The sequence below is a fragment of the Pollicipes pollicipes genome, unplaced genomic scaffold, assembly GCF_011947565.3.
Source record: "Pollicipes pollicipes isolate AB1234 unplaced genomic scaffold, Ppol_2.1 Scaffold_1600;HRSCAF=1878_pilon_pilon_pilon, whole genome shotgun sequence".
Lineage (NCBI taxonomy): Eukaryota > Metazoa > Arthropoda > Thecostraca > Pollicipedomorpha > Pollicipedidae > Pollicipes > Pollicipes pollicipes.
In genome coordinates, this window is record NW_023595962.1 from 5,682,379 (window position 1) to 5,705,268 (window position 22,890).

The 22,890-nt window shown below is 55.7% G+C and overlaps 3 protein-coding genes across 3 annotated transcripts in view; 1 reads left to right on the forward strand and 2 right to left on the reverse strand.

Moving 5' to 3' along the window:
- Window positions 1-4,523: 4,523 nt before the first annotated feature.
- LOC119093076 (gastrula zinc finger protein xLCGF3.1) lies at window positions 4,524-6,065 on the forward strand. Its single transcript, XM_037215967.1, has 2 exons — window positions 4,524-4,536; window positions 4,935-6,065. The coding sequence occupies exons 1-2, from the start codon at window positions 4,524-4,526 to the stop codon at window positions 5,978-5,980; spliced, it is 1,059 nt and encodes a 352-aa protein (XP_037071862.1). The 3' UTR covers window positions 5,981-6,065.
- Window positions 6,066-14,541: 8,476 nt separating this feature from the next.
- Window positions 14,542-18,506, reverse strand: LOC119090544 (uncharacterized). The gene is made up of 3 exons (XM_037213369.1): window positions 18,370-18,506; window positions 17,138-17,289; window positions 14,542-16,637 (listed from the first exon to the last, which is right to left on the reverse strand). Exons 1-3 carry the CDS (start codon window positions 18,464-18,466, stop codon window positions 16,539-16,541), a joined length of 348 nt encoding a protein of 115 aa, XP_037069264.1. The 5' UTR covers window positions 18,467-18,506; the 3' UTR covers window positions 14,542-16,538.
- Window positions 18,507-18,829: 323 nt separating this feature from the next.
- LOC119093086 (nuclear factor NF-kappa-B p100 subunit) overlaps window positions 18,830-22,890 on the reverse strand; it is a 44,425-nt gene continuing 40,364 nt past the window's right edge. Inside the window, exons 21-26 of the mRNA XM_037215977.1 lie at window positions 21,715-21,876; window positions 21,017-21,140; window positions 20,542-20,592; window positions 19,717-19,821; window positions 18,973-19,233; window positions 18,830-18,913 (exon numbers count right to left, since the gene is read on the reverse strand). Coding sequence (XP_037071872.1) covers window positions 18,830-18,913; window positions 18,973-19,233; window positions 19,717-19,821; window positions 20,542-20,592; window positions 21,017-21,140; window positions 21,715-21,876 — 787 coding nt within the window. The remainder of the gene's footprint in view (window positions 18,914-18,972; window positions 19,234-19,716; window positions 19,822-20,541; window positions 20,593-21,016; window positions 21,141-21,714; window positions 21,877-22,890) is intronic.

Genomic DNA, 22,890 nt, shown 5'->3' on the forward strand with positions numbered 1-22,890 from the left:
AACAACAGTTAACTGTTAATACAGTTAACTGTTAACACAGTTAACTGTTAACACAGTTAACTGTTAACACAGTTAACTGTTAACACAGTTAACTGTTAACACAGTTAACTGTTAAAGCGTTTTCCCAGCCCGATTTGGACCGTTCGAACTTTTTTGTTTAGCGCTCTGCACTATGTCATTTCTCAACACTTCACACATCTAACGTCGCTGACGATCTCGCTGTGTGGTGCACGTACCCCCGCGTCGGTGGCGCGAGTGAATTAGATCGACAAGCTCCATATCAGATTCGAACATTGCGTGGCGCGCGGGGCTGACATATTTCCCTGCAGAACCAACCGCTGTGATGTTTTCTGATTGACGTCGTCACATTGTTGCTGTTTCCTCGAACGTCAACGATCAAAACGTTCCGATTGCCCCTCATTTCCAATAGTTTGAGGCTACTTCAGACCGCCATCTCACCTTTCATGTCAATATTGCAAACCATCGACAGCGCAGCTCACGCAGACGTGGTGCCTTTCATTGCAATGCAATGCATTCAGGGCATGCAATATACTCATCGCAGGGTGTAATTGTTGTACTGATCGACGCAATCTCGCAACTCTTTCCACTTCACCGATTATATTAATCTTGGACTGTCGTCATTTCTGTTGGATGATATATCTACCTCTCACCTTCACCCCCTTGAGACCGTCCAAAATCACGCCCTTCGGCTCGCAGGCGGAGCCGCTCGGGACACCACCAGTAAATGACCTGCTAGTTGACACGAACGCACCCAGTTGAGCCAGATGAGGCGAGTAGTGCCCTTCGCAAGCCGCTGTGTCAGCGGTCGTCACGCTCCGCGCGCTCGTTGAGGTACACTCGCTTCTGTAACATCCTCTTGAGGTGGTTCGGCAGTTTTGCTTAGCGAATCATACGGAGCGAAATCGTGCACTGGAGCGTGCTCAGTGACCACCGGAGAGCACACCGGGTGGAATGTGAAGGGAGCTCAAAGGTCAAGCCAGAGCTCTAGCCAGAGCGTCCGTCCCGGTGGCTCAGTTGGTTAGAGCGCCTGCCTCCCGATTCACCCACCCGTGGCGGGGTGGGTTCGAGTCGCTTTAGGCGCTCGCTATTTGTCCTTGACAGGTATGGCCTGCGGCCGGTGGCAGCGGTCGCGCTAAAGGTCAGTTGACGTCAGAGGGCAGGAGGGACCGCGCCGAGCATTGCGGTACGTTAAACTTTCGCCACTAAATTCTGCCGTTGCCTGTAATTGCGCGATCGGATGGTAGAGGCCAGGGCCCACACAACAAGCACTGCTTAGCATGAGCTCCCAGGAATGCATCTATTCAAAGGGTTCGGATCAAATTTCTAAAAAAAGGAAAAAAAGAGCGCAGAGCACAGAGCGACCGTGCAAGCGGTCGGCAGCGCCCTCAGCAGCCGGCAGAGACCGTCGGGCAGAACCGGTAGGGCGGCATATAGCCGATAGAGCGGTGCAGTAGACCGGTAGAGCCGGTAGGGTCATTCAGAAGACCGTCGGGTATAGTTGGTAGAGCGGTACAACAGACCGTCGGGTAGAGTCGGTATAGCGGTCCAGTAGACCGTCCGGTGGAGCGGCTAGAGCGACACAGAAGACCGTCCAGTAGAGCCGGTCCAGCGGTACAGAAAGACCGTCGGGTATAGCTGGTAGAGCGGCACAGTAGACCGTCAGGTAGAGCCGGTATAGCGGTCCAGTAGACCGTCCGGTATAGCCGTTAGAGCGGTGCAGAAGACCGTTCGGTGGAACCGGTAGAATGGTACAGTAGATCTTCCAGTGGAGCCGGTAGAGCGGTACGGAATACCATCCGGTAGAGCCCGGCGTGGCTCGCGGCTCAGATGCAATGTCTGAAATCGCGGCTCAGATGCAATGTCTGAAATCGCGGCATGAGAACCCTCCCCCCCCCCCTGCCCCCTCCCCTCCGCGGCGGAGCATGCTCACTGCTTGTATGAGCTTAAAAGTCGCATGCATGCATCCAGCCCACGAATTCCAAGCCTTCGTTGTTGGCTTTGCCGGTGACCTGTGGGTAAGCATCCGTAATTTATTCGTTCATGTTCGCAAGCGGCCAAACGCGGAGCCGGGTTGTGGAGCGCGGCAGTTACCAGTCTTCCATTTTACTTAAAAAGAGGAATTCGGGGCTCCGTTGCTCGGAGAAAACATGAAGCTGCAGAGAGCGGCCGCCCCAGAAGCTGAGGAAGCTGCACGTATGCTCGGGCTTCGCGATTGTTGTGAAAGTTAACATGCGAGGTGATGTTTGGTATCATTGAACATTGGTTCACTTCAAGGAGAAGAGCGGCAGCTGGTAAGCCTGAAAGCAGCTGGTAAGCATGGAAGCAAAAATGAACTGCATGATGTCATTTCCGAACCCACCTGCTCACACGAGAACATCAAATGATCATGCATCAGAAATTGGACATATTTTAGCTCTGGTGTACACGAACGACAGCGAGATATAGAAAGCTGGGCGTACCAGTGCTGTTCACAGCCTAAGACAAATTGTGTCACACAGACGAGAAGAGACACAGACATAGCAAAACTTGTCACCGTAGATACCGTACTGAGTAGATGGTGATAAGGAGCTTCGGGAAGGTGTTCCTTCGACTGGCTGAAAATATGACGCATCTGCCGATGCACTGAAAATGACGCCGTCTTCTTTTACAGGCACAAAAGAAGTTATAGTACGTGGTACAGAGCATGCCTCAATCCTTCAACATTTGGCAGCAGGAAGTGTATGCTCTACGGTTATTTACGACACGTGTTTACGAAACACCGGGTGATCACCTCTCAAAATCAAGACTGGTCCCTAAGCAAGCGTGATAGTCACTCTCTTTTCAACAAGAATGTACTTGAGCACTGCGCGGGAAGTGAAGCGTGAAACATTAATTTTGCGTTAGCATTTCCAGACATGCTTTTTTACATGTGACAAGGCTGGTTCAAATACCATTTGTCCACTTCTGTGGCATTCGCATCGAAGCAATTCGCGTGGAGCGTTGTTAACTGACTCACAGCCGTGTAACCATACACGACGTAACGTGTGTTTCCCTTGTGTTGCAGTTTTCAGTTGCGGAAGCGCTCAGGTGAAGTGCGAGGAGCATGCTGATGAACATGAAAACGAAAACATTCTACCCCCGCTACATACTCCCAGGTGAGTGCTAGCATCGTACCCTGTTGCCATGTGCGTGTGAATCTGCACTGATGCTAAGCTGCGTTTGGTACGTGCGCTTCACTATTTCATGTTCAAACACTCACCTCTGAAGATCGATGGAGTTCGTGCGTGGCTGGGTCCGCGTGTTAAAAACAACGACTGTGTTGTGGTCGACGGTCCGAACATCACACCGACCCCCAATGTGTCTGCGTTTGTTTTAGACGACGGTCCGAAAATCACGCCGACCCCCTATGTGTCTGCGTTTGTTTTAGACGACGGTCCGAACATTACACCGGACCCCCCGATGTATCGGCGTTTGAGGGAGGCGTGACCGCAGGCTCTTCAACATCGTCGTTGTCGAGCGTGGCGGCTGAGGACGGTACGTACAGTTGGTGTCATTTTGTTCGCGTTTATTGACGCATTGGCAGCGCGCTTACGGCTGAAGCCATAGAAAACCGCTCCCTGGACAAGCAAGCGTGAAAGATATCTGTCCCGGTAGTTCACTCGTTTAGTGCGCCTGCCTGCCGATTTACTCACGTGGCGGTGTGGACTCGCGTTGCTTTAGGGGCTCACTGTTTATCCTTGACAGGCTCACTGTTTATCCTCGCGCAGTCGCTACGACTGGCCGGCGGCCAGTCGCAGCGGCTGCGCGAGAGGTCAGGTGACGTCAGAGGTCAAGGCGGATGCGCCGAACGTCGCGTCCGTCACGTTAAACTGTCGCCACCAAATTCTGCTGTTGGCCTGGAATGTCGCGATCGAATGGAATGTCAGAGCTGACGCGGCAAGCCCTGTCAAGCATGAACTCTGATCCCAGAGTTCCATTCACTCGAAAGATCCGGATGAAATGAGAACAGATCATTCGGGTTAGTTCTTTTCACTCCCCGTCACGATCCAGCGAGTAGCCACGCAATGTTGTGGTTGCTGGCTGTGCATGGGTTAGCTGTATGTGGAATCGACTGCCACCCTCTGATTGGAATGGAGTCTGTAGTTGCCAGCTGGCCAACATCATGCACTCCATTTCAGGAAGGAAATTGGACTTTTGCGTGACGAAGTCAGAAGAAGACGTTCCTCTGGTCACCGCTGCGGAGTTAAATATCAAAGTAGAAGAAGAGGCCGAATTGGGTATGTTCTAATCCTTGGTGTCATATTGCGCGTTGCATTATTCATGATGATGTGCAAACCGTGCTCATGACAATCACTGTTGTACGCATAATTTGAAAAGGGTCTTGAAATCCCTCAACTTATGCGCCTTGTAATGGGAACGGGGCATACGCAGCAACTGGGTGTGCAACGCAACCCTGATGTACATGCCCACGGATATCGCACATGGCGGCATTTTAGTAAGAGTCATTAACAAACGTCCCATAGATGTCTGTTCGCCGTGAGTCCCGTTTCCGCAGACCGCTGGATGTTAATCTCCTTGAAAATGACCGGGTGTATGCACGCAGTTTGCGAAGTCAGCCGGTCAGTATGTCTGTCTGTCTGTCTGTCTGTCTGTCTGTCTGTCTGTCTGTCTGTCTGTTTGTCTGTCTGTCTGTCTGTTGTCTGTCTGTCTGTCTGTCTGTCTGTCTGTCTGTCTGTCTGTCTGTCTGTCTGTCTGTCTGTCTGTCTGTCTGTCTGTCTGTCTGTCTGTGCTGTCTGTCTGTCTGTCTGTCTGTCTGTCTTCTGTCCGTGTGACAGACGGACAGACGGCAGAAAGATGTATGTCATGCCACTGCGAACTCCAGCGGCATGCCTCGTGTTCCGGGCCCCCGCGCTCAACGCGCCCTCGTGTTCCAGCGGCCCCCGCGCTCAACTGCGCCCTCGTGTTCCAGCGGCCCCCCCGCGCTCAACGCGCCTCGTGCCAGCGGACCCCGCTCAGTGCCCCTTGCTCGAATCGGGACGACCTTGACCTCCACGTCAGCAGCGACCACCAGCGCCAGCGTGTGACGACCGCCTCCAAGGCCTGTGTCCCGCCTGATGTCGAGTGCCACTGCAGAGCAGACCGCGGAGACCAGGAGACCGCCCAGGAGACCCAGGCGGCCGGCGGCTCGAACTGGGGCGGGACGGCAGGGTCGGAGAGACGCAGCGCTGGACCGAGGCATCCGTGTCAGCTGTGCGGCAAGACCTTCCTCCGGCGGGGGCAGCTTCTGCTACACCTGGAGTCGCACTCAGTGGTCCGTCCGTTCGCCTGCACGCTGTGCGACAAGTCGTTCAAGTCCAAGTCGTACCTGACGGTGCACACGCGGAAGCATTCCGACGAAAGTCCGTTCGCCTGTTCACACTGCGACAAGGCCTTCAAGACGCAGGCCAGTCTGACCCTGCACATGCGTATCCACACGGGCAAACCGTACGCGTGCGAGCTCTGTGGCCTGCGCTTCAGTCAGAAGTGCACCATGACCCTGCACGCGCGCACGCACACGGGCGAGAAGCTTTTCGATTGCGCCGTGTGCAGCAAGTCCTTCGGCAGGAAAGCGGCGCTTTTACTGCACGCGTGGACACACGTGGACCAGAAGCCACTGGGCTGTGATACGTGCGGCAAGACGTACATCCGCCGCGACCACCTGACCGCGCACATGCACTCGCATGCGAGCGTGAAGCCCTTCAGCTGCAAGACGTGTGACAAGACGTTTGGCCGGCGTGACCACCTGGCCAACCACGTGCTCACGCACGTCGGCGACAGGCTCTTCGGCTGCGACGCGTGCGGGAAGAAGTTCAAAAGCCGCGGCACACTGGCCGTTCATGGCCGCGTGCATGCGGCAAAGAAGAGGTTCGGTTGCCGGACTTGCGGCGAGATGTTCCGCTTTAAGAAGACGCTCAAGGCGCACAGGGCGACCGGGTGCTGAGAGGCAAGCAGGCAGCTGGACTGTCGGCTCCTGTCGCCTCCCGAGCGTCAGGGCTTGTCCGGCGTCGCTCGCCGCTGAAGGCTGCAGCAGTTGGTCTGCGGAGGATTACCCCTCGATTCTTGAAGGAGCAGGATTCTAGTGAACACATCCCGTAAGCGGACGCCGCTTCGGATTCAGAAATTATGATCTTGGCGAGCTTATAGGACTTATCTGCCACTTTTAGAAGACGTCGCCATTTTCCATGTATTGCGTTTGGGTGATGATGATACAAAGCCAATACTATGCAAGCGTTACTGCTGTTCGTTGCTTACTTTGTGGGGCGCTGCGGGACTGCTACCTCCTTGTGTACTTATGGGTTAGCGCTCTGATGAATACGATGCATGATCTAGTGTTTACTGAGATATCTAGCTGACCCGCCGCGAGGGCGTCATGCGTTTTCAAGGGTGAATTATGCAAATAGGTCATTACGGCCCATGGGCAGTTTACTTTACCGGCCGGGGGCCATCCCACAACGACATCGCGTGGAGATGGTCCCACCTCCTGGGCACGACTAGAGACCTTTTGAATTAGACGCCGTAAGTTTGCCGTTGTGGCCGGCCCACGGGCATTGAGTGAGACGCTGTCGTCGGCCGACCGAATTAAATGGGTTCCGTCGTCGGACAAGCGCGTTGTACCGGCCAGTGATAGTCGCTAGCAGCGGCGCTATCGCGATCTCTGCGCGCGTTCATCAGCGCTTTTTCCAGGCCGCCGTACGCCGGACACGCTGTCCAGTGGTGGTCGCTGCCGGCCGGCCGCAGTTAGCAACGCGCTGTCAAGATTGGAAAAAGAGCGATGAAGATGTAATTTTAACGAAAAGGTCATGTTGGCGAGTGCGCGTTTTACGTTGTCAGCCGTTAGCGCTCCTATCATGGCATCGTGCGCACGTTGTCTCATCCGTCGCGCGCGACTTGGAGCATTTTAAGCCGCGTCGCTACCTGTTGCGGACGTTGAACGTGATGTGACGGCCAGAATATGGTGACCCGGGAAAATGTTTGCAATTCCATTCGAACAGAGCGACTGTGTATTCAACAGCGCTCGTATAGGGTACCGGTCGCCAGTAAAACACAACTGTCCGATGAGCGATTCCATTCCATTCGGCCGACGCCCAAAAATGTCGCACTCAAGCCCGGCGGGACGGCGGCGGCGGCGGCGTGCGGAATTACGGCGTTCAAGTTGAAATGCTTTTTTCATGCAGAGATGTGCAACCATGCGCATACGGTGTTACTGTCGAGGCACTATCGGCCGGCAACATAAATCGCTCACCATACCACATAACATATTTTGTTAATTGTGGTGATGATGATGATGATGATGATGCAATAATGCTCGTAATCTTGCGGGATGAGTGTGACCGTGTAAATTCGTTGTCGCTAGTGCAGGGTTATCTGCGGCACTTACAACACATTTGTCCGGTTCTGGTTTCCATTGTATTCGTTCGAACCTCGCTTACAGCTCGGCAACGTATTCGCGACGGGTTCGTCGGTCTGCCGCGGCACCTTCAGCTTCGGTGTGAAGCGTGTGGGAGTGTAACTGAGTTGAAGGTGTAGTAGCATCTATACTACCTCTTCGGTGCTGGACGTCTGTAGCTGCGCCTATGAGCGACAATACATCTCGAGACATGCCGTATTCATGTCTATCCGTGGCGACCAGAAGGCTTTCAGCATAGTCCGTGCTTCAGGAAAGTGTCCCTCATTTCCCTACAGCATGCATCACTACTGGCACTATAGCACACGTGAAACACGCCATGACAAATAAGCAAACGGCTAAATGGTGAACTACAAAATGGCGACGTACCAAAAGGTCATTACGTCGAAACGGCGAAGGTCAAAAGGGGTGCCCACGGGTCAGGTTTTAATAAATGGCGGCGTGGGGGATGGTGACATGAAATGTTCGCTCACTGGCTGGCTGGCTGTACAAATTGGAATGGTGCAGTGGCTGGTAGAACTGAACATTCAGTTTCAGAGCATGTGCGTGTCCCAACGAATATTGAACTTCGGCGAATATTTCAACACCGAAATCAGTGTTCGAATATTTGAAACAAACAAACACTGAAATATTGAAAGTGTTCCCAAAGCGCTCTTGCTTTCACGCTAACAGCATGCACATTTCGAATAATATTTTTAGGTCCTCATAAATAACTGTTATCTAGCTTTTACCACATCATTCGAACAGCAACTAAGAATGATGGATAGCTAAGACTGAAAATGGTTCTGCGATGCATTCCTTACATTTGAAGCTTTTTATGTCCGTCTTTTCTGAACGTGTTTCGTTTCTTTTTATAATTAGTATCGTAGTTATGTTATTTTGCATTTTCCTTTTAAATATTTTTTCTCTTTATATTCTGAACCTCTCTATTTTCGTCCCTTGGTCTGTCCGTATGACAGACCTGAATAGAACTGCGGCTCGGCGACGGCGCCAGCTGGCTACACGACCTCTGGCGTACGGCTGGGCCAGCAAAGGTGCATCATTGCACCTCGTTTTTGACCGGGTCCGACCGGCAGGGCATCGTTAGCGTATGCGACGCTGCTCCATTGGCTTAACACACACCCGGGTGGCCGGTTGGATACTCTTCGCTCAGGTGGGGGTCGATTTGACCCCTTGAGATCTCAGAAACTAAGAGAGCTAGAGACACAAAATTCGGTGTGTTGGCCTGTATGTGAACATACTTAGGTTAAAGTCTGAGGTTGCTAGGGCATAATCTTCGGGTTAAATAGGGTCGAGCAAGGACAAACGCCAGGCTGATCTCAAAAGTGACCCCAGACGACAGATACCTGTTCTAAGCAAAATGCTTCATGCTCATTTAAGGTCAGCGAGGTTTTGACCTTCAGAGGTTCACAACCTCTTATTTGAGGTTATGAAGGCCGTGGTGACCAAAATCATACAAGCCTGCTTTTAATTTTTCATTTAAATAAGCGACAAAGATTTCTCCGGGCAGTATGTTCCTAAAAATGAAATGTAAACCTGGGTCATTTTAGGTCAGTGACCTATTCTGACCTTTAAGAGTAAATGGAAGATGTGTAATGTGGTTCCTGTTACCAGTAAATTCAAAATAAACACCAGAAACTACCCCTACAGCAAGCCCTAAGGTAATAAAACAGGCTGGTTTGACCTAGGTCTGACCTTCGTAACTGAACCTAGGTCAGCGGACTTTGTTTATTTTGTACTGTCTTTTTTTTACTGACAAAATATCTCAGAGATGTTTAGATTCATCTAACACTCTCCTGTTGCGTCAGATTGAACAATTCCGTGGCAATTGACATCGCTGAATCCATGACCTGACTTTGGCCTGTTGCGGGTCAGTGACCTTACAGCACACAGCTAAATTATTGGCACGGAACGATCCGCTATTCAATTCTCTACATCTATTCAGAATTTGGCGTTGATACGCTGAGCGCGTGTTAAAACTGGAAACACAACTCTTGCAAACGAAAGCCGCCGAGACGCTTGGCGGGAAACTGTGCGCAAAAAAAAAACTCTCAGTGAAGCCGCACCCACACATTTTTACGCAGAACAGAACGGATACTCGGGATATTTGGAACGAATACTTGGGCACGCAAAGGTGTCAGTCGACGCGCGGTGAGGTGTACGTGCACTCATGCGCTAATGGGAAATTCTGCAGTCTGGGAGTTTTTTTCAGGACTGATGTCGCGTCTCAGTGACCCGAGCAGATAACGACCTGAAACCAGCCGCACCGTGCAGATAACGACCTGAAACCAGCCGCACCGTGCAGATAACGACCAGAGACCAGCCGCACCGTGCAGGTGCATGTATTGTCTGCAAATCACTCTGTCACAGGTACGCAGCCAGAGTCTTGCTTATGGAGGGGGGGGGGGGCAGGGTTGACAAAGGCCCGCTGGTGGTGAAATGCCCCCACTCTTCCCGCCCACCCCTCACCCCCGCTGAAGATATCGCCGGATGTGCCCCAGTCGAATTCGAGAGACATTTCTTACTTCGTTTTATTATTCGCTGCATATTTGAAGATCTCAGCAGCAGTCAGAAGCCACCGAAAGATGCAATTCTGTTTGTATTCTGAAGTAAATAAGCTGAGGAAGCCAGGCGTTCAGTGACTGCACCGAATAAGCCACCGGCGCTCTTCACTTTGCAATGGTTTAGTGAATTATTTGTAAGCTGATAACGCTTGTGAACCTGATCAGAATTTTGATGAGCCCTGCGTATATATTGAGAATCCGTGAACGCACATTATGCAACGAAATGGGCCCAGCATTCTGTATAGACATGTCCAACTCGTGTCCGTTTAGAGATGTTCAACCCACATTTAGAATAGAGCAGCGACGAAAATTACGTAAGAAATTAATGGACGCGAGCAGTCGCAAACCTCAGAAATAAAAACCCAACACCGTCAGACACATAGCGACGCCAGCAATCGTCCTGGAGGTGACAAATGTGGCGTTCTCTAAAACATTTTGGAATGTACCCTGCAGCATAAGCCGAGCAAGCTGGGGTTGTAAGATTGACACGCGTAAATCCCAGGTCACTGTGTCCCATGTTCATCCAAATAACGTGATAATGTCACAATACTCTGGTCGCAATCGGCCAATACGTCCGTCGCCACCAACTTTTCCGTTTTCATCTGTGCAAAATGCCATGCTCATTCGCTGGCTTATCAAAAACTAAGCAGGGGCTCGACTCTCCTAACATGTCGATATAGTTTCGTTATATGCCACATAATGACATGATAACCGTAAACCATGTCTTGCTCAGCAAACGGAGGCAGAAACCTTCAATACCGCGCGCTGATTTTGTTTTGCTACGACCTCGAGTTGTCGACATAGAAACCCCGTTCTCGTTTACCACTTTGACGATTGTTGGCAACTTGCCAAGTTTGTATTGTTCATGTTACACCAATGGGGCATGTTTGCATGTGCAGTGTGCGACGCGGCACGCAGAAAAAGGGCATATTTTCCCCATGATTTGCTGTACCACCAGAACGACGATGCCCTTACGCTTTTCAAAACTGCAAAATCCACAAATACTCACCAGAAGCCTTAGAAGCCGTTGCACCTTGGAAGATCTTTGAATCATTCTAAATCTAGGCAAGAGGCCATATTTATGCGATGCACGGTGTGGTTCAAGAAAATTACTGCCTTCAAGTACAGTTTTATTTCACATCTGATTTAACTGTGTACATAAAGCTCCGAGTTCGTGTAAGGTTGGATATTAAGATATATTGAGATAAGACCTTTTCGAGTTAATGATTGTTAATAGCCCATATTGAATTTCCTCATTTGTTCAGCTGTGTGGGTGCATATTTTTGCAAGAACCACGGCGCATTGGAGGCAAGGGAGCTCTTGCATGTCATCAGTCGATGCTGTTGCCAAAAAATTCAAAATTAACCTTATCACACAGGTTTTCCCGCAAGACAGTTATTGCAAACAGATAGCTTAATACTCGACACGCTTTTAGTAAATGTCCTTCTCGAAGCACTGCTGAGGGGCTGCTTAGCTCGGGTCGGACGATACTGCTCCAAATATACTCACGTATGCCATCCAAGGAAGCAGGGTGGGGAGGGGGATCACCACAGCGCTGTTTATATTCGCAGTCCTTCCTTCGCATTGTGTTTTGCACGTCTAGCGAATGGCACTCACTGCCTGCAGGCGTGCGAGCGTCAGCGGTCACGAACAAAGTGACCTTCTGGCAGGGACGGCATTAGGGACGGATGTTGAGCTGTCGAGGCGGGATTTTTTCAGGGGGCCTCCTAAACGAAATGGGGCCTCCTCGCATGGAGCCTCCTGAACGAAATGGGGCCTCCTCACAAGGGGTCTCCTGGACAGTGTCGTGCTCGAGGGCAGGGGTAGCGAGGGCGTGATGCGCCTTATATCCGAATATATAAATGTCGACAAACATAAAATCCGAATAAGAATTTTCTGATTATCTAGCCCATTGTCTTGCTTCCCCAAAACAGGACCTCTTGTTCCGGAAAGGCTCCCATGACGCATATAAGGGCCGCTTAATCCAGAACAGGAATTATCCAATCCACCAAGGGGTCCGCAAATTCAGCCAAGCGGCATCGTTATCTCATGACCGAGCATTCTGATCCGGATTTGTGGCCATCTGACACACGAAAAGGGACTTCCTGCTCCATAAGTGAGGAATGCTGAACATAAAGAGCTCCTCATAACCCAGAACATGGGGCCCCTTCTTCATACAAGGTGCATCCCCAGCCAGCAAAGGGACCTCCCTGACACACCACTGGGCCAACTGATCTATAGTATAGGCCACCTCATTCATGGAGGTGCCTCCCTGGCACACCATTGGGCCTACTGATCTATAGTGTGGGCCACCTCATTCATGGAGGTGCCTCTCTGACACACCATTGGGCCTACTGATCTATAGTATGGGCCACCTCATTCATGGAGGTGCCTCCCTGACACACACCACTGGGCCAAATGATCTATAGTATGGACCACCTCATTCATAAAGGGGGCCGCCTTGACACACCACTGGGCCAAACGATCTATAGTATGGACCACCTCATTCATAAAGGGGCCGCCTTGACACACCATTGGGCATACTGATCTATAGTATGGGCCACCTCATTCATGGAGGTGCCTCCCTGACACACCATTGGACCTACTGATCTATAGTATGGGCCACCTCATTCATCGAGGTGCCTCCTTGACACACCATTGGGCCTGCTGATCTATGGTATGGGACACCCCCCTTCATAAAGGAGGCCTCTTGACACAAACAAAGCGCTTCTTCATGTAGGAAATAATATTTTGAACCCGATTATTACTCTCTAGCTCAGTTATGGGGCCTCGTTTATCTGAATTTTGGTAATCCACCGACAGTTGCAGCTTTCTTAGTTAGGGGATACGGAGCCTCCCAAAAACGCTGAAGGGAGAAAAGCCGCCGCTTGTCCGCCGCCCGCCGACAGGGGAGAGGCAACTGCCCCCTCTGCCTCCTCCCCCTGCCGCCCTGCCCCCGTCTTAAGGCGCACCTTTACCTCATAATTGTCAAGGAGATCACCAAATTTTGTTGCACAGAGCGCCACCTTTGCGGGAACCCCAAAATACGTGCGCATCCATGTATCTAAGCTTTCTTCGGCCACGTACCAGATTCTAGCTGACTGCAGGCTTGACTCTGACTCAAGCCAAAGTCGGTAACAAGGCTGAGTGCGACAAGCCATGGGTTCAATTCGATGCATGAGTGAATCCCCGTGCAAAGGCTTCGCACCGCACGAGGCAGGCGCGGCCTCGTAGAGCGTGATGTCATTCGACCAGTCCTGGCGCCCGACTGCAGGGGCGGGTCCAGGAAACCTGCTGTCGGAGCACAACTGCGAGGAGCATCGGCTCGAGTTGTTTCTAAGGGCACTTAGCCGCGGTTGAGAACCTTATCTGCGCTCGAGACCCCTAGCTGCGCTTGTGTCTCACTTAGCCGCGCCTGAGACACTTAGCCGCGCTTGAAAGTCTCACTTAGCTGCGCTTGAGAGTCTTACTTAGCCGCGCTTGAACTTCCAGATAGCTCTTGGACTGTCATGGGTGAACGATTGCCGGAGAGCTACATATGGTGTGCCTGCGCGCTTTTTACCGACACATCTGGAGAACCGTTCTTTGGGCTCTTCTGTCATGCCGATCGCCTTCCCTTTGTCCAAAAATTAGAACGGTATAACCATCACAAGCTTTTTTGTCGAAAGCTCAATGCAGCCCGCGTTGCCAGCATTTGGTTTTGGTAGTGTTTTACGTGTTGTGCGGTTTGTTTTATGCGTTAAACTCCCTGGCTGTGACCTTTTTTACTTATCCCCCGACGTCATCACAAGCCTTTTTTTCCGTGGGGCTTTCCAGAAGACAGTCACACGGAGTGCTCACACGGAGTGTGTTGTCGGTGGCTTGCTGTACTTGAGATCGGGGCTCTGGGGGCCCGGCAGCCGATGCCGGAGATCGGGGCTCTGGGGGCACGGCAGGATGACGGCGCAGCTGATGAGCGGTGGTTGCCATGCATCGCGACCGGGCAGACTATTGTGAAGGAGAGCGCGCGCGCCCGGAGAGGCTTTGGAACTTTACGTCAGGTTGGAACTTGTTGTTACGCGATGCTTACACGTAAATAATCGCATCTGCCAGACAACTCGCAAGCTAGATCAATATTTCAGCGGGCACATGATCAAGAGAAAGCTTATACCTCAAGTAGAGCTCTGAAATTGCTCCTTTTATCAGACTAACGTCGAGTGAGCTATAGCCTTAGGGGAAGTCTGACAGGTCACCCCAGGGGATTGCATTCACTTCGGCGAGCGGTGTGATCAGCACAGAACAATCGGCGTGGGAAAGGTGCTCACATGGTGCCGTCAAAGGTGTCATCAGACTAGCGTTACACGATTGAATCATTCCCATGATCGGCGCTTTGCCTCATGTTTTGGTCTCATCACGCCGTGTCCTCGCTTGATGCGGCTCGCGATGAACGCGACCGTGTGCCTCACTCCGGCGAGAACAGGCTCGTGTACGAGAACGTGCCGTGACGAGGCCCGCGATGAGCGAAGGCGTGTGCTTCACTCCGGTGAGAACAGATTCGTGTACGAGAACGTGTATTAGCCGATACGGGCGCGCCACAGGTCGTCACGTGTCCAACGGCACACGCGGCACGACGAGACCTTAGGTGGCCGGCGCAGCCGCGGCCGGGCCACCGACGGCCAACACTAAACCTACTCATCACGCGCACTTGCAAACACTCACAGCGCTGCTCCACCAGCCCCGCCCGGGCCGCGGCGACGAACGAGACGCGCGCGTGACAACAGTAGCGCTTCGCCGTGCGCATCCCGCCCCGTCGCTGGGGGCTGGTCTACCACGCGAAGCGAACCCGTCAGAACTGGCAACACCACCACCGCGTGGTTCGGCCTCTGAGCCGTCAGCGCCTCTGGCGTCTGAGCCGTCAGCGCTTCTGCGTCTGAGCGCCGGCGCCGTCAGCCGGCCGGCGGCGCGGATCCGTTTCTCTCCCGTTAGAGCACCCGCCGTCAGGATTTTGCGCCGGAGTCCGAGTGGCTCGATGGTGGCGCCGGTCGGCTCCATCGAGCACTGCCAGCCCGCGGGACAGGTGACGCCACCTAAGGACCTAGCGGCGTTGCACAGCGACGAGGTGCGCTCGGCTGCACAAGCGCTCAGCTGCCGCTGTGACCCGCAATTTTGGTAGACATTCTACAGTTCCCGGTATTCTGCTGGCCTATGGGATAAAAGGTGTATGTTTTCAGGTTGTTTTCGTAAGATTGTGGACTCAACCGCACTGTTCCGCCGGAGGTGTTTGAGAAAATAAACGGCGCTAAAATAAACGGCGCTAGCCAAACCGCCCCCCCCCCCCCCGAGCCAAATAAAGCACAGTCTGCAAACACCAATGTGACAATGGGACAACTATCATCGATGGAAAACGGCCGTTCACACGAGGACAAAAGCGAAGGCGGTCACATCTCGGCACCGTCCGAGAGACCGGCCAAGGTCGGCGCACTTCTCCACAACTACATTTATCCGCGCGACACAGGGCTGTGCAGAGGCGCAGCCATGGGCGGACGGACGGCTACGACGACACGAGTCACTCCGCTAAAACGCCAACAGAGCTCACGATCGCCATAACCTGAAAAATGCCGACGAACACGTGCAAATTAACAAACGTAACCGGTTTAGACTGCCAACAAGAGCCAGGACCGACAAGTGGTGAAAACCTCCGTCGGGATTTTTTTTTAAAGTGGATACTCGGCATTCAGGGCCGTCAGCTACCCAGTGGGAGCCGGAGAAACGTCGAGCGATGAACGGCCGCCGCCCCCCCCCCCCTCCCCCCCTCTCCTTCTCCTTCTCCTTCTCCTCCTCTCTTCCCTGGAGGTGCCGCGGCGCCAGCCTCGCTCTACTGCCGCAGCGTTCAGCGCCAAAGCCAGAGCCCCATCCCGCCACCCAAGCGCAGCGACGGCCCGGCGGGAGCGCGACCTCTGGCGGCGGCAGCGACGAGCCACCGCGTTCGGCGATGCGATACGGCGGCTTGACTTCGGACACGTCAGCCGCAGCACGAGAGCCGAGGCGGGCCTCGGCGACCGGCGGCGGCGAGTGGGAGGCGGAGCCCGCGGCGTCTGCCGCGACATGACCAACTACGTTTCTTAAACTAAACACGCACGAACACGCCTTAACTAAACGTTTGATTTTAACTTGAACGGGCCCGGTCGGGCTGCTGTCACATCAATAGGTCACGGGGCGCCTCGCCGTCAGGGGGGGGGGTGTGGACACGACCATCTCCCCCTCAATCACAAACTACCCAGTCCCGCCACGTCGACCACAGAGCTTCGCTCACGTGCGCACCTCCCAGTGCCAGCCGGTGGGCGGAGCCACAGACATCGGGTCCAATCCAGCGCGTCACGAAACAGCTGGCGGCGTGACGCAACCTCAGACCTCACATCACACGTCCTATCATGCGCGCCGGCCGCATGCGTCTGCCAATGAAGCCGCTCACGCGCTGCTGACGTCACGTCCATGCACCAATCGCGCGCCGCGGTCGTCCGCCGGCCAATAGGACGTGAAGTCGTCGGCGACTACTGGCCGGCATGATCGCGCACGATGCGGTGCGCCTCGTCTTGCCCCAGGATCTGCAGCACCTTGGCCAGGTACTCCAACGACAGGTTGTCGTACTTCTGCAACACGACCGAACGCGCCCGACGTCAGACCATGCGATGACGTCAGACTATGCTATGATCACAGACTGTCAAACAACCAGTGAAACGATCCGCACCACACACTTTTTAGCAGCATCGATCAATCCTACTCCTGAATAGTCTGAAAACCTATTATGCTCTCATGCTTGCACACGCCAACTTTAAAACGATCAAACTTGTAAACCGTCACTGACCGACTCATGACGCAGGACCCACGTGGAGTAGCGCCTCTGGCGAATTGTTACAGATGACTGTGTGCTGAATTATTGACAGCTCGATCACTTAGCGCCACATAATCCAGCGCGATCTCACAGACTGCACATCTTATAAAAAAAACGAAATCCAAATCGACCACAGTCTGATGATTCCAAGTCATTCTAAATGACTGCATTTCACACACACACACACACACACACACACACACACACACACAAACAACACGCTCACAGTTTTCACAGGACACACGAAGTCACACTGACCTTCACGCAGCGCAGTATATGGGCGGTGGGGCTGGCCCGCTGCTCCAGCGCCGAGACGTCTAGCTCGAGCACCTGGGCCAGCTCGCGCCACGCCTTGTCCGGTCCGTCCAGAATGGCGACCAGCCGGCGCTCGGCAGACTCCGGCAGGCAGCCTGCGCCGCCGGCGATGTCAGGGGCAACGCGGCCACCGGCGGGGACACACATGACACGGGGGCAACACAGCCACCAGCAGGACACATGCGACAATGGCAACGGAGCTGCCAGTGGCACGAGACATGGCACGGAGTAACCGATCAGTCAGTGAGACTACACATGGACGACATGGCTGTCAGTGAGTGAGGGTAGGAGTGGCCATGACGGAGGGGCAACAGGGATGTTAGCACGGACAGACCTGGCACAGGGGCAATGTTACCTCCCGCGAGGTCACCACGGCGCAGAAACCACAGAGCTACCGGCATAACACGGGGGCAACCAATGATGTAAGGTGGACATAACACGGCGGCACACCGCGGTCAGCGGGGCAGACACGCCACGGGGACGGCTCCCAGCGGGGTAGACACGCCACGGGGACGGCTCCCAGCGGGGTAGACACGCCACGGGGACGGCTCCCAGCGGGGTAGACACGCCACGGGGACGGCTCCCAGCGGGGTAGACACGCCACGGGGACGGCTCCCAGCGGGGTAGACACGCCACGGGGACGGCTCCAGCGGGGTAGACACGTCACGGGGACGGCTCCCAGCGGGGTAGACACGCCACGGGGACGGCTCCCAGCGGGGTAGACACGCTACGGGAACGGCTCCCAGCGGGGTAGACACGCCACGGGGACGGCTCCCAGCGGGGTAGACACGCCACGGGGACGGCTCCCAGCGGGGTAGACACGCCACGGGGACGGCTCCCAGCGGGGTAGACACGCCAAGGGGACATGTGCCAGCGGGGGCAGTACAGCACAGCACAGCACAGCATGGGGGCTGCATCACTGCCATTGACACAGGGGAACATGTGTCGGTGAGAAGGGAGCACGGCACACGGTACCGGGTGTGTCAGTTTCAAGGCAGGGCAGAATTCAAACAGGGAACGCACCTCAGCGAGGAGAAAAGCCGCGGATCGGTCCGCCAATACCGTCGTCCTCCCGGCGAGGTCTGTCCACACAATGGAGCCCGTCCTGACCCGCCTCCCCGTACCCTCCGGACGGGGGGGGGGAGGGGGAGGGGGGGGAGGGGGAGAGGACGCACCTGGGGAGCGGGGGCGCGGCTCGGCCGCTGGCGCCACGTCCGAGGCGGAGGTGAGCTCCTGCGTGATGCCCAGGCCCGAGTCCATGCCGCTGTCCATGGCGCCCTTCTTGGCCACGGCCGCCGGCACCGCGGCGGCGGCGGCGGCGGCGGCGACGGGCGCGGCGGCGGCGGCGGCCTCGACCTCCGGGCCCGCGGCGCGCACTCTCCCGAGCAGGATCTGCTCCAGCTGGCGAGCGGAGCCGAGCGGAGCCGTCAGCAGCGGAGCCGAGACGGCGGCCCCGTGAGCCGCCGGCCAGCAGCCGGCTAATTGTCACCAGCGACGCCACGGTCGCGTTTCGTTTTCGAGAACAACGCCACAGCAAGATGTGAGCGAGTCCGCCATGAAAAACGGCCACCCCCGCAGTCACGTGACTCGGTCACGCACAGGTCACGGTCACAGTCACGGTCAAGCGACGGTTCGTCAGACATTCGTAGTCACGGTCACGGTAGAGCGACGGTTCGTCAGACATTCGTAGTCACGGTCACGGTCACGCACCACCCGAGGCTGTGGGCACACATCTTCCCAGAGCCACAGAGCGAGGGCTGACACCAAGGCGGCCGAACCTGCGAGTCTCCGGCCATCTCGGCGTAGAGGAAGGCGTCCAGACGCGGCGCGCTCTCCTCCGCCTCGTCGGTCTCCCTCTCGCCTGCCTCGTCCTCCTCGCTCTCCGTGCCCGAGCCGGCCGGGATCTGGCGCTCCACGCTCTGGCGGCGTGGGTCGGCACCGGCGCTTATCAGGAGCGCCACCAGGCGGCGGTCGCCCAGCTTGCAGGCGATGTGCAGCGGCGTGACGTCAGCGAAGGTCAGCGCGTCAACGGCGGCGCCCTGCCGGCGGGGTCGACGGGTCAGAGGAAGGCCAGGGGTCACGGGTGGAAAGGTCGGGGCGAAGAGTCACGGGATCAGGGGCGGGGTGAGGACCGCAGGGTCAGAGCGTTGGCCAAGGGTCACGGGCGATGGCACGTGGTGCAGCGCCAGGATAAGAATATCTCAGGATGGAACACAAACAGCGTTAGACAACACACCATATGCGCACGCCGAAAAAGCAACGCACGTGTACGATGTGATTTGCGGCAGCAGAGCACGCACAAACATTCACCATCTGCCAGCTGCCAGCCCAGGACGGATAGCCAGCCCAGGACGGATAGCCAGCCCAGCCCGAGGACACCTGGCGCCTCGTCAATCAGCAGCATCGCCAAGCGCATCACCACCATCAACATCATCGACAGTGACACCGTGACCACCACGAGCGGCGCTGCGTGGACGCTGCGTCAGCTAGTGCGACGGAGCCGCGCCGCGCCGGCCGCCTACCCTGTCCAGCAGCAGGCGGCACATGTCCGGGTTGCGCGCCTCCACGGCCATGTGCAGTGGCGAGCGACCCTCGGTGTCGTCGGGGGCGGCCACGTCGGCGCCGTCCTGGCAGAGCAGCCGCACCGACTCCGCCCGGCCGGCCTGTACGGCCACGTGCAGCGGGCTCAGTCCTGCCGGCCAGCCGCTCAGGTTAGCTGAGGTCACCTGAGTCTGCTCGGGTCACCTGAGGTCACTTGAGGTCAGCTTAGGTCAAATGAGGTCCGCTCAGGTCAGCTGAGGTCACCTGAGGTCAGCACAGGTCAGCTGAGGTTACCTTTGATCACTTGAGGTCAACTAAGGTTATCTCAGGCCAGCTCAGACCATTTGAGGTCATCTGACGTTAACTCAGGTCAGACGTTAATCAGGTCAGACGGGGTTAACTCAGGTCAGAGGAGGTCAACTCAGGTCAGATGAAGTCAGATCAGTCAACAACAGAACAATGGCTTCAGCAGGCCTGGGTCCGATAGGACGACCTGGCCAAGAGCACCAACCATATCACCGGAACGGCAGGGACCAGCGCGGCCGCCAGCGCCAGGCCGCTGGCGCCGGGCTCCCAGCCCCAGCTTCATCTCATACCACAGAGCTGACACAGCCCGCAGCCTGCCACCTACCCTGGTGATTGGTCTGCTGCAGTATGCCAGCCTGCCATCTACCCTGGTAGTTGGTTTGCTGCAGTATGCTAGTCTGCCACCTACCCTGGTAATTGGTCTGCTGCAGGATGCGCTGCGCGCTGCCGTCGGCCCCCAGCCGCTGCAGCAGCAGGCGCAGCACGGGGGCGCTGCCCACCTGGGCCGCCAGGTGGAGGGCCGTGTTTCCGGCCCGGTCCACCAGGTGGCTCTGGGCGCCGGCCTCCAGGAGCAGGCCCGCACAGGCGGCATCGCCGGCCAGCGTGGCCACGTGCAGCGGCGTCTGCGAGAACGGCCGGGCCGGAGGTCAGTCGAGTCCCGCTGGTGACGTGTGCTCACGTGGTCACAGAGAACCGGCCGGTATACGGCGGCGCTGCCGTAATAGAACTGACATGGCACGTTGGTGCCAGACGCAGGGCGATATTGGCCCGAACTGTCGTGATTTTATACATACATACATCATATGTCAAGATGATAACAGTTCCCCGACTTGCAATACGGAAATGGAGCACTGCAATAGGCTAAGCGGTAGAGCTGTGACCCACCAAATATCCCGCAGTGGGCGTGTGACAGACCCCGCGGCCCACGTGAGAACTATGACCCACCTGGCGGCCCACGTGAGAACTATGACCCACCTGGCGGTCGGCGTTGGGACTGTTGATCATGGCGGCTCGCAGCTCAGGAGGCACCCCCGATATGGCCTCCAGGAGGCTGGCCATGGCCTTCGACCGGCGGAACATGGCCGCCACGTGCAGCACGCTGGGTGAGGTGGGCCGTGTCAGTTGCGGGCAGCGACGGCGTCTGCCATCCAGCCGCTCACGGGGGATACGACACCACATGGACGGCAAAGCAGCACAGCCTCGCGGAGGTACGTTGGTTTGTCCCAGAAAAAGAGTGGTGAAATCTCAAGTGGACGCCAATGCTCGCCACGGTCGTAACGAGAGTTTGTCGTAGGCGTTGGTAAGACGTTGGGAGCGGAGAATGGCCCCTCAGGCTCTCTCTTCATGAACATACGCCTATGCAGTTCTACCAATGTCCACACATGCTCTCAACAACCCTCGATGGATACAGGTTTTCGCGGTAGCGCCCATGCTACCCAACACCAGGATGAGGAATACTGCTCTCCATAGCGCGCATACTCTCAGTTCCCGTAGAGCATCGTTATCCACGCAGCTCACTGACGCCAACACACCCCTCCACCGTCCGTCGCGTCAAGCCACAGTCGAATCTCTGGCCCAAACGGGATGCGAACTTACGCCCCCTGCGTGGGAGTCCGACACGCTAACCCCTCGGCTAATGTCTGTGTCAGGGCGTCGTGTCAAGGTTCACTCACTTGTCGCCGTCCAGGTTCTCCATGCCGACCAGACAACGGTAGTTCTCCAGAAGGAAGTTCTCTTCTCCGGTCGCCGCGAACAGGTACAGACTGTTGGCGTTGGTGTAGGCCAGCTGTGGACGTAGACACAGGCTGGTGACGAGGACACCGAGAACTCGGAGTCTGAGAACACGGAGACTGAGAACACAGAGACTGAGAACACGGAGACTGAGAATACGGATACTGAAAACACGGAGACTGAGAACATGGAGACTGAAAACACGGCGACTGAAAACACCGAGACCAAGACTACGGAAACTGAGAACACGGACACTGAACACAAGGAGACTGAGACCACGGGGACTGAGAACACGGCCATTAAGAACAGAGACTGAGAATACCGAGATTGAAAATAGATACTGAAAACACGGATAACGAGAACACAGATGACAAGAAAAGAAAGGCCAAGACCACAGCTGACGGCTGTGGGCGCAGACACAGGTTGGTGACACGGACACTGAGAGCACAGAAACTGAAAACACGACCGCCGGCTGTGGGCGCAGACACAGAGACTGGGCACACGGGGCACCCGCTGAGGACGCCTGCCGGACAGCTGACACGCCGGGTGACCAGCCGAAGCGAGAGACTGACGCTACCTGCTGTAGCTCCTCAGGCCCAGCGCCACCTGACCTCAGGTCGGGCCACACCCACCTTGACCTCGGGGCGGCTGGTGTCGGCGGCGCGAGGCAGCGGCGCCGCCTCCGGCTGCAACTGCAGCTTGTCCATCTCCTCGGCCAGCTGGTCGGTCGCCGGCGCCGAGTCGGCCTCCACCGTGCCGAGGCCGCGCACCACTGCAACAGAGTCGATGACATGGAAGTCGCCCAGCAGTGTCTTCTTCCTTTTTTTCTATTTTTCTCGTTCCAACGTTTTTCAGACGTTGGACTGGGTAAAGGCCGCACCAGCCCCACGACACTGGCGCTGAAAGCGCACTGCGCCACCGGCGCTGGCAAAGCTCTGTGACACTGGTGCTGACAACGCACTGTGACATGACAACGCACTGAGACAGGAAAGTGTGAACTTCACCCGAAGCGGCCACCGCAACCGCGCTGGAGAAACGGCATAGTACGACGCCATCGGACGCTTTGGGTTATCTACTGCACGCGAGAGAGAGCGAGTGAGTGAGCGAGAGAGCGAGGG

What these genes read in the sequence shown, in the direction of transcription:
- LOC119090544 (XM_037213369.1), bottom strand. Translation starts at nt 18,466, where the DNA reads ATGGACAGCGGCATGGACTCGGGCCTGGGCATCACGCAGGAGCTCACC. An exon ending in GCCGCGCCCCCGCTCCCCAG is followed by an intron (nt 17,290 to 18,369) that starts GTGCGTCCTCTC and finishes CCGGCGGCGCAG; the next exon opens with GCTGCCTGCCGGAGTCTGCC. An exon ending in ATATACTGCGCTGCGTGAAG is followed by an intron (nt 16,638 to 17,137) that starts GTCAGTGTGACT and finishes GTCGTGTTGCAG; the next exon opens with AAGTACGACAACCTGTCGTT.